The sequence below is a fragment of the Hyposmocoma kahamanoa genome, unplaced genomic scaffold, assembly GCF_003589595.1.
Source record: "Hyposmocoma kahamanoa isolate Upper Pololo Valley unplaced genomic scaffold, ASM358959v1 102, whole genome shotgun sequence".
NCBI classification, from domain to species: Eukaryota; Metazoa; Arthropoda; class Insecta; order Lepidoptera; family Cosmopterigidae; genus Hyposmocoma; species Hyposmocoma kahamanoa.
The window spans coordinates 13,753,927-13,765,319 of NW_020653337.1; the positions used below are offsets into that span (position 1 = coordinate 13,753,927).

General features: G+C 38.2%; 1 protein-coding gene and 1 long non-coding RNA gene across 6 annotated transcripts in view; both read left to right on the plus strand.

Annotated features, from left to right (window-relative positions):
* Positions 1-8,383, plus strand: part of LOC113231755 (nuclear receptor coactivator 2-like) — a 53,883-nt gene extending 45,500 nt beyond the window's left edge. For 3 of the 5 annotated variants that reach the window (XM_026466276.1, XM_026466302.1, XM_026466266.1), the window contains 10 exons: positions 21-204; positions 294-422; positions 740-883; positions 2,239-2,350; positions 2,430-2,506; positions 2,717-2,828; positions 3,820-3,993; positions 5,008-5,172; positions 5,731-5,804; positions 7,173-8,382. In XM_026466276.1, the coding sequence (XP_026322061.1) occupies positions 21-204; positions 294-422; positions 740-883; positions 2,239-2,350; positions 2,430-2,506; positions 2,717-2,828; positions 3,820-3,993; positions 5,008-5,172; positions 5,731-5,804; positions 7,173-7,361 (1,360 nt within the window). In that variant the 3' untranslated portion in view covers positions 7,362-8,382. Of the gene's footprint in view, positions 1-20; positions 205-293; positions 423-739; positions 884-2,238; positions 2,351-2,429; positions 2,507-2,716; positions 2,829-3,819; positions 3,994-5,007; positions 5,173-5,730; positions 5,805-7,172 lie in introns of all 5 variants that reach the window. The other 2 variants (XM_026466284.1, XM_026466293.1) reach the window with 2 other exon arrangements.
* Positions 8,384-8,688: 305 nt separating this feature from the next.
* LOC113232339 lies at positions 8,689-11,393 on the plus strand. The gene is made up of 2 exons (XR_003310615.1): positions 8,689-10,245; positions 10,625-11,393. It is a non-coding gene; the product is annotated as an uncharacterized LOC113232339 (long non-coding RNA).

Below are 11,393 nucleotides of genomic sequence, written 5' to 3' on the forward strand. Positions count from 1 at the left end.
TTTTTTGTGTTTGTTTGCAGTAGCAGTAGTACGCGTACACAAGCGGTCGGTGGTGGTGGCGAGAGCGACAACGACGCGCCGCGCGATCAAGTGTTGTCAGATATTTTAGATGAGGTGATCGAGAACATGCCCGACGCGGACCGGCCCGCGCCTGACGTCAATGTACTTGACGTGGAGACGAACCGTCCGCGGCCGGATTTTGCGGTGAGTTACTTCATGGCCAGCTTTTATTCCGTCTTCAATTTACATTTCAGTTTGAATTTTTGATTATCAAATATCATCGCTTTTTACAGGGAATTAAAGATGAAGACGCCATGATAAGTGCGATAAGACATAGTCTAATGCAGATTGAAACAGTTACTGTAAAAAATCCCGTGTCTTCGAGTCCCGGCGCTCCTCCGGGGTATCCTGTTCAGAGTTCAGTGAGTAAAATATAACTATAGTCCAGTAGATCTACTATTGAAAAATTAAACACACCGCATAATATTTACGATAAAAGAATAGTTTCATCACATTTCCACAAAAAACTAATCATGCAAGTGCTGGATGCGACATTCAGCACTTGCACTGTTGGTCGTGTCGGAGGGAGCGGAATATCTTCTTACCCTCGTTTTTGTGTTTACTACTGACAATATGATATGCAGTGGTGTAATAAAAAAAATCTGTAATAGGTTTATGCGACACCGTCTGTCATAAATAAATAAATAAAGAAAGATATAAGTAACTGTGATTTGTACAGGGGATGCAATTGGGCGGCAGCAGTGCACCGGTGTACGGGCTAGCGGGTGGTGGTGATGCGGCGCGCGCAAGATCGTTAGCTGAGCAACAGCGGCAACGCCTGTTACAGATGCAGCGTTCGCAGTCAATGCTCGTCTCGCCAGAGGTACAATAATACCCTTAGCACCCGATCATTATATCATATATACAACAATACACACATATTTGATCCATGGGAAGGCAATGATGCTATTGGTGTATTCTGTCACCTTTCCAAGGCCTTTGATTTTGTGCACCATGATACTCTGGTCAGAAAACTTCGCCATTTTGGTGTGGCGGGCCGTCACTTCGACCTCTTAAACAATTTTTGAGTGGGAGAGTACAAACGTTTGATTAGCCTGCTTCTTAATGAGAAAAAACAAATTGTGTGAAATTTACATTACCCAATGTCAGACGGATACAAATATTATAGTTAGAAACTAAAATTAAACCTTGTAGATACAGTTGTATTTCTAGGTATAACTTTAGATGCTAAATTGCAGTGGGGTCCACATATAAATAAATTATCCAAACGGCTCGGAACTGCAGTGTATGCGATTAAAAAAAGTTAAACGAAAAAAGTACTTGATAAAAAAATCACTGTCCATTTTGCATAAAATTCAATAATACATTACATTACACATTAGTGAAATAAAATAAAAAAAAAATCCTCATTTTTTTGCTGTTAATCTTTCTAAAAAATCCTTAACGCTCAAAGTAGTATATAAAAATCAGTTCCTCGCACCGGCGTGTCTGGGCGCCGAAGTCTGGCGCTTCTTTTTTGGAAAACTTAAACTCGAAAGTGGTTGGAATCTTCACGAAACTCGAAGACTGTAAAAGATTGGAGAGCATCCACCGTTTACGGGCTTGGTGGATCCAAGGGTTCCTCAACGAAATAGCAATTTTAGAGGTAAATCAACGCCTTATTGACCACGGCCAGTTTACCTTATCAATTCACGCGCAAGTATTTCCCGACGTGATTGAATGCCCGTAGAAGTAGAGGATGCACTGAGATGTTCGACAAATATTGACGAGTGAGTACGAAGATCGGTGGATAGGCTGCCACAGACCGGACCGGAACTGATGTAAAATTGAGTTTTAACTTGATTCTATAGTACATTTCGCGGAATGGAGACCTGTCGACATGTAATACAGGCATTTTTATGCTTATCTTAGGCAACTCATAGCCAGTTTTTCATTACATAATTTGCCTTGTATGTTGAGAGTAAATGAAATAAATTATTATTATCACTAACATTATCATTCCTACTGCTAGACACGGCTCTCCTTTAAGGAGAGGTTTAAGGTCATTGTCCACACTGGCTCAATGCAGGTTGGGGTTTGAGATAGCATGATTCATTAAGCCCCTCATGATACCTCTTTAAACCACGTAGCCCGGCTTAGACTCTTATTCGACTTCACGATGATTGTTCACTTAATGTTAAGTACACAAGTAATTTATAGATTGTTTGCATTTTGCAGGCTGCGGACCAATCACAACAAGATTTAGATTCAACGATAAATGCCCTTGTCTCGGCGACACCTCCTAACGTAGCGCTTACGCGCACCGATTATCACCATTTATATCACCAAAGTAAGAAAAATATAAATTTCGAATATTAAATAAACGCTTGTTACAAAACGTGAAGTAATTGTTTTCAACGTTGTTTCAGACCAAATGGGTACAAATTACGGTACAAACAAAATCGTGTCGCCGCAGCAAAATCCAATGCTTAGTCGCCAACTAAGTGTAAGTTTCTGTACATAAGTCATTTAACTTGTTCTATTATTACCTTAATAGGACACATTTAATATTTATTATATATGCGTGATCTACTAAACACTGCCATTACAGGATCCACTCACCTATGACACAGAACTTTATCTAATTTTGTAGAACCACATCCTCTTATTTGTCGTCCTTGAATTGTCGTTGTAATAGGTGGTATATGTTTTGTAGGGACCGGGCGCGGGTGGGTACCCACATGGTAGCACTACGACGCACTCTGCCGCCGCACTGCATACGCCATTGACACCGCAGCCCTACCACCGACCGCCGAGACCACAGCTAGGTAATTTAACACCCCTAACTCTGCCGGTCGGACCGCGTTTGCGTGTTATTTCAATACTCAACCAATGTCAAGAAAACGCTGACTACTACCAAATGCTGTAAACTGTATCGTGTTTTTTATGTATGGTCAACTTTAATCTACATCTGACTACCACTCACTTAGATAAATAAGATGATACTGTTTTTAAAAGGGAATGTAATTGAGCACGCAAGATAACCTATCCGCAAACCAATTTGGATCAAATTTTGTTGTTGTAATTATTGCGTAACATTGGTGATTAATTAAAATGTATTGTAAATAGTGAAATTTTGTTCAATATTAGCTATGCTGGTGTTTTAATGTAACAAATCTACTTTATAATTTAAAAGTTGAAGTGGCAGTTAAGGGTATGTATTAATTGATACGAATTTACCTTCCATTAGATAGTTAAAGGTAAAAAGAGCAACTAAAACACTTACGACTTTCAGTCTGATCCAACAATATTTATGATATTCGCTTTTAATTGGATAATACTAAAACTTTTCTTTTTAGGTAGACTTCTAGATCTCGATCGATTTTATTTTTCTTATACCGAAGCATGATTTTTTGAGGCATTTACATTCTTCAGCATGCCCCGTAGATTTTGTTAGATATAGCGTATTTACCGGATTCGGGATCTATTGACCCGAAGCCACTTAAAACTAATTGCATGCATATGGCTTGCCTATCTAAATCTTTGAACCGAGATCAATGGAGACTCACTGAGGTTGATTCCTAAACCGGACTTATCGAAACGTCACTCACTCCGAAAACGCAAATCGTCGAGAGATGTTTCAACGTTGTTTCTTTCCGAATTCGGAATTTCCCGAACGATTTCCGTTGATCGGCGTCGAATGGACGCTTTCGATCGCGGTACTGAAGAATGCGAGGTGGGAGAGCATCGAATTAGGTAGGTGAGGTCTGCACCCGTCCGGTCAGTCGCAAAGGTTCTATATCGCAGCGTGTGTGGCAGTGGGCGGCTACTACGAGGACGGAGGGAGCGCGGGCGCGGGCTACTGCAGCGAGTACGGGCGTCGGCCGCAGGCGCCGCACGCGCATCCGCACCCGCACACACACGCGCACGCGCACCCGCACGCGCCGCAGCCCCCGGCGCCGCACCCCGCGCAGCACGACCAACCCATGCCGTGTGAGTATCCGCACTCCGCGGACCGCCCCGCCCCGCCGGCCCCAGTCACACCCGCCGACTCCTACTTGTTCACGTGTGACGAAGCCCTCTTCTCTAATAAACATTCTGTATTCGAGAACCAATGTGGCTGTTGTTATCTGGTATTGATAATATTCGTGAAGAGCGAATCCACTTTCTGTAAATGTAACATTCTACAAACAGTAACCCGATGTCTGTGTTTTCAACGTTGCAATGTGTATAATCACTTCACATTATGTACGTAGCACTTTCTTAATGTTTGTTAACGTAATGTATCTAATCCCTTATTAAGCTTTTCATGCTGATGTTATCAGAATGATTTGAATTCGTAACGTGAAGGTAAGACAATATTAGATATCAGTTTATCGAAGTTTATTCGGTGGTAGTTTTTGCATAACTTATTTTCTTTCTCCTAACAGCAACTATTGCTCTGCATGAGTAAGTCTCTATGTATTCTGTGCTTGAGTGAACTTCGCTTCTTACCACTGTATTATTCCATGATAATAACTAACGTACTGACTGCACAGTATGATTGTTCAATAGATATTTTGCATAAGTTTGGATCAGTCTGTTATAATGTGAGATTAATACGAATGATTGTTGTGTCGAATTCAACAACTATGTGTATTTGGGTATTTTTAGCGACTATACATAAACTATCTTTTAAAGCTGGACGTGTATATCCTATTACCGTATCACATTAGACGATGTCGTTATCAGCAAATTGCTGATGGTCTTACACATTTGCAAATACCGTACACGCCGCACCGTATTTTTAATATAATTTAAGTTGCGGCGATGCCGATCGAATTTTGAATTCTGGAGCTTGGAACACGTGTATTAAATTGTACAGAATACAATTTTATTCAAAGATTACTAAAATCCAGCGCGTACGGTGTGGTTAAATGTGCATTTGCTTTTAAAGTTCATGTCAAAGAATTACAAGCTGTAACAAAGACGATAGAAATTTAAGTTAATAATGTATGGCGGGCGTAGGTGCAGGTAACGACGGTGGCTTGGGTGGTGTAGTGGGCGGCGGCCGGTCGGAGAACGTGCGCAATGAGTTGCGCGCGCACCTGGGCGCTCGCCTTAGGCCCGACATGCACGCGCAGATGCAGCCCGACCTCGAACCACTCATCTCCTTCGACATGCCCGCACCAGGTAAAACATACAGCTTCATTCTCTACCCCACCTGCCCGATGTTACCCTTGTATTCCTGTTGTATACTTCCCCGTGATTTTAATCTAAATTTATGTAACGACGTTTAGAGCATCGAACAATATTATTAGAACTAAGTCTTGGATTGTGATTTGTAGCCCATTTAACTGAAAAAATGTCGATGGTCTAAGCAAATTGCTTAGAATCTAACATTGATGTGCGTATATAAAACGAATAAGTAAAATAATATTCTGTGCATAATCCGACAAAAACGTATTTCTTATCCGATCTTTGCTATCGTCCTACTCAAATCGTAAGTGCATTGAATGTTAATTGATGTAAATTATTTTGATAAGCGCCCTGTATGTTGTGTAAGAACAAGTTCAATAGACACAGATTTGTGAATCGACAAGGTTGGATGGTATCAATACCGTGTCTGCAAGTGATGGCGATGGGATATAAATATGGGCAGTGACTTTATAAGTTCGTGAGGGGCGCGTACGTTGCGACAAGCGAACTCGGGGCTGGTCACTGCCAATGTATACGTGTGTACGTACGTAGGTGGCGGCAGTGTGGTGGGGGGCCGAGCGTCCTCGGCGGCCGCTAACTCGTGGGAGTCGCATCAGAGCACCCCGGTAAGCTTGGGACGCGACCAGCGAGACCATCTAGTCACTCCACTAATTTGTATCGGTTTTTATTATTTTTCGTAGTATATCTATGATTATTACGTAATCAGTCTGCTCTTCTGCGTGTGTTGTCGAGTCAATCATCTTGATACTTAGATGCTGTTCAATAGGAATGTGCCAAGATATATTTCGTTCGTAAATTATCTTGTGATGTGACAGACTACGGTAGCGTTTTGTGACTACCGCATACCGTGCTTTTTCAATACTTGGCACATTTCTGCACTACCAACAGAAGCTTTTGTGATGTGATGTCTAATATTTCTCACACTAGTGGACACTAGCGTGCAAAAAAATGGTGTTATAGTCACGTATATAGTTCAATGTTGTTATTATTAATATTGATAATTTTAATAATTCGTAAAATGATTCTTTAATAATTCATTTCAAAACTACGTGACGTGGCGCGGTTTTGTTGCTCTATATCGTAATTTAATTATCTACGTACATTCGTTTTCTGATATTCTTAGAAACAAAAGGTATTATATATAAGGATACCAATCGCTTCCTAGGATCTCTAAACAAAGTCTAAGCTTTTTATTTGACAAAATTGGGGAGATATCGCATGTCCAGACTGTACTGTGGTGAAGGTTTCGCAATGTCTCGATACAATCGGCTATTTGAATACATATGTTTTTGCAATAGTTTTGCTTATTGTTTGCCGCTGAACGTTATAGTATTAAAGGTTATTTCCTTATTGAGTTATGTAGATTTACAAAATTGAAACGATTGCATGACTAAAGACCTTTCGATCGATTTAAATTTATAATAGAAATAGAGCGATCAATAAAGTACCGCATTGTTTTGCAAAAGTAAATTTTAACCTTAACCCTCACCTATTGATAGTCGTTTATTGTAATGTATAATTGCATTAATTGAGACACGCGTTACTTTTTTATCGCTTGAAGGATTTTAGTTAAAAACCTGCTTTACTTTCAGCTCATACTTAATGCATTAAAAATATTATAATACATATTTATTGTTAAGAGCTAAATCATGACAAAGTCTTTTAAAATTCAGAATCTTGTGATATAATTAATTTTGAAATTTTAATTACATATCGTAAGGAATCCTGATTATTCTAAAACTTTTGTGTGATCCATCACTGACAGTACCTAAATAGAATTGCTTTCAATTCCACTGCGGTTGGCGTTTCATTACGGTACACACGAGTCTAAACGCGAGTATGTGCACGTTATGTCTATGGCGTTAATACTGTGTGCAATAATGTATTGGATGAAAGGCAAAACATAATCGCGTTTGGAACAAGGGTTGAATGACATAGGGTTGTAGGCTAATGTGCTAATGTTTGTGGATCAGAATACTACGGAGGCGGTCTCGGCGGAGGCGGCGTCAGCGGTGGACGGTGATGAGACGCGGGGGGCGCGGGGGCCGGGCGCACCTCGCACGGTCGCGGCTGGCCAGGCGCCCAGTCCGGCTGGCGAGACCCCTACCACACCGGCGGCGGCCGCTAAGGCCTCGCTCCTGCAAAAACTCCTCTCGCAGTGATTCAGCAATTCGTTCTCGCTACTCAATCTTGCATTTATTATGTTCGACCGGACGATCCCCTACGATACCTAGATTCCATCGTAACGAACCTCATCGTTCCGAATTACGGTCTAACTTTACGTGGTACCTCTGCGGCTGTAAAATTTCACGTCAGTGAGTATAATTTTTAGTACACGTATTTATAGATCGTCTTAATGATACGTCGATATGTAGTCTGTAGTGTGGCCATATTACACGACCCGTGTCCGTGCCGAAGTATATCGCAAAACGCGTCGACAGAGCGCACGTATCTGCCTCGGAAGTTCGCTGGCCATGCTATAGTAGTGCTAGTGATATTCTCGAGTTGTATAAATCGTTTCGTTGATGATAATTAGATACGGTTTTATGTTATTTGAGAACGATTTCTAAGAATGATCTTTTTCTGTTTTATAGTCTATAAGCGAAATAATTTGGTCCGAAACGAAATACGACGGTAGCTTCCTTCAAGGAAACAATAACGTGATGTACAATATAATTGACTCATGCGCCTAGTATACCTAACACAATGTACAATAGAATTATACCGCGTGCAATATTGTATAGAAATAATCACATATTTTGGCGTTGTGAACGTTATGTATTATAGTATGCAAGTCAGATGTTACCTGTTATGACAAAGTAAATTGTATTATAGAATATGGTGAGGTCAGACGTTGAATGAACCAGTTTCTCATTAGGGAACATTATGTTTACGTGTGTACATATGTGTTGTTAAATTATACCTGTTGCTTTATTGTAAATATTTTGTTGCAAAATTTCCTTTGTGTTTCGTATAAAATATAGTTTGGTAATTTTTAAATGCATTATGATATTGCTTAAACCATTGCAAAACTTAGCTTATGTTTTTACGATGTTATCCTTATTTTTTTATTTGCTAACGAGCTGTATTTTTATTCTTTGATTCTTTGATGAACGTCAGAATTTAAAGGAAAGTTAATCAAACCAAATATTTGTGAAAACAATAAATATTATACCTATACAAATTTAGACTTCTGTTTATTTTAAATATAATTTATTATATAATTTGCTGTATGTTGGTTTATTTCTTATAGAATCATTTACAAACCTGTGTATTGTGGTTAAAACACAGATTTATGAACGTATGACAAAGAGTACATGATAGCTGTCACGGAAATAAAAATTAATTATTTCTCTTAATCTGAATGGAATGCAGTATCTTATCGATCATTAGATTGTTTGTCGTTTTTGTGGATCTATCGATGTCTTCTATCGGTGTCTTTGTTGGATGTTCTCCAATATGCAGATATTCACTATTGTATGGGTATAGTGCTCCCATATGGTTAATGTTACTTGGTATACCGAAAATCTTTAATCCTATAAGAATTATTGGTGTTGTAGGTATCCGTTTTTTATAAATTATATGTAATTTGAGTAAGTGACAAAAAGAGTTGGGGAATTAATCCTGTGTGTGATTTGGTCTTACGAAATTTTATCCTAATGTGACCCGTAAACTGCGTTCTTGTTATCAAAGCTAGTTTTTTTATATTCAACAGTGCGCACGTGATCCTGTATAGTCGAGTAATTGCGTGATAAGCATGACAGCGAACTATTAAGATATATCGGCTAAAAATAAATACCAATGCCTAGAATAAGATGCTACACCGAAACTTCCCAACGGAGGTGTGTGTAATGTTAAATGTTTATGTCATCATAAGTATACTATTTAGGCACCAAATTAGTAATTTATAGGGACTGTTTTAGGCAGTGTTTTAGCAATACCAACGTGCTAAAAATACGTAAAAATTTATCGTCTAACCTTCTGCACGATGTACCATATATTCTATGTATAAAATCGTCGAGAAGTCATGTTTCGTATTTGCATATAATGTTACTGCCTGACATAGTCCTCTAGTTCGACGTTTACGATTTAGAATTGCACAATGTAATGTTAGTCGTCTAAATTTAAAATATTGATGACCGTAAGGATCTTGTACGTGTGATGTGGATTCAAATATTGGACTAACGCGTAAATTTTTGAGTCTATAGTCTGTCACAATAAGTCATACTTTAAAATTATAGATGAAATTAACTCATGCTCCCTAACTACGTTACATTCGGGACCACAAACGTTACAAATACTTAAACATCAAACGAGGTTTAAATCTCTACTTATTTGTTAATTATAGTGAATAACATGTCAACGTCGAGAATCAATAGTTTGGAAAAAATACTGGCTTGTGGCAATAAAATTAAAGGGATATGAAATAGTACTTAATTACGGGACGTTGCTCACTTTAGGTGCAGGAGATAAATTCGTAGAAAGTATAATTTTGGAAGTTTTCGTAAGAACTATTCTATCTTAACACCAATCGTAATACCTTAGCTGTTAGGTGTAAATTTGAAATGTGATGTTATTACCTACCTAACGACGAACGTACAAATAATATAAAGAGAATATCCACGAAACAACTAATCTGAGTAGGAAATATATAGAAATATTTTTATACCATTATGAAATAAATAGTTCTGAAATATAGGCCATTATCAATTTTCCCTTTGACATTAATATTTGAATAGTGTAGTACAAGAAATTTTTCTTTCAGTGTAAAGCTAGTAATGGTAATAGAACGCTTTTTATAATTTATATGATTAGCAGAAACCTTTAGCAATATATATATTTCTTTCATTCCATATAATTAGATCGGAAGAGAAAACGTGCTGCTCGATAGCTTAGGAGATACAAATATAATATAGTACAACTAATGGCCTTGAACCATGACGCAGATATACAAGTTGAACATAGCGTATAAATCTTACTTACTTATCGCAGTTCACAAGTTGCGATGCATTTGTGTTTCTGATTGTTATGGAATAAAAATATAGGGTGCGTTAACTAATTCACAATTCATTCACCTAGGTGCATTAAGTACACTTTTAGTAAACTTAAATCACCTGGGTGCTTTACTCAGAACACTCATCATACTGTAAGCTATTTATACGGCCCACTGCTGAGTAGAGTCTCCTCTCATGCGAGGATTTAGGCCATAGCTCGCCATGCTAGTCCAATGCGGGCTGGGGACTTCATTGTGAACCTTCTTCGACATGCAGGTTTCATCACGGAAGTTTTTAATCACCGTATCTGTACCATGTAACGAGTTGAATCCTGGCATCCTTAAATATCGTGGTGAATACAGTTTACTTTTATGTTTATCTAATGCACCCAGGTGATTTAAGTTTAGTAAAAGTGTACTTAATGCACCTAGGTGAATTAATTCAGGTGAATTAAGTTACGCACCCAAAAATATAATGTACGTAGATATTACAAATATTTTTTTGCAATTTTACATGATCACTGTAGATTTGAGTAATACGCAGTTTTGCCTCTGTTACTGCACATAAACCAATGTTGCAGATGTTTTAGACAACACGAGCCGTAATAACTCGTCGGTGCCTCAATATATTTTTTCAAGTTTCATATATGAGAGTAACGTTAGTAGTATATTGTAATGAAATAGAACTTAGAAATTGCCGTTAAATCCTTAAATCTTGTAACTGATCGCTAAAGCATGTTACTGTAAATAGATCGTGCTTAACATTGTTCTGATTTTTAAACATAAGACATAGCTTTTTCTTGATAGGGGCAATAAGTACGCACGATAAATAGGCGTAATACGCACCTTAACAAGTAACACGTAAAGAAAAAAGTTTAGTCTTCCATTTTAGAGAACAAAAATGCTGTAAAATTACCTGTTCTACGCCCGCGACTGATAGAAAACTTCAAGTAGCTACACTCTGTTTTAGAACAAATAATCTATAATCTTGAAGAAAAAGGCACACAGTAGCTATAATTCATAGTGTAATGACTGTCTGTGGCCACGAAATGCATCATCGAATTCCTAAAATCACACGTATTTTACATATTTTCATAAACAAACGTTTGACGTTAAATTGGCTTTGTACGTGCATAAAATTAATATTAATCTAAATGCAAAATGTCTATTTGTAAGAAAATACATAAGCCTACTAAGAGAA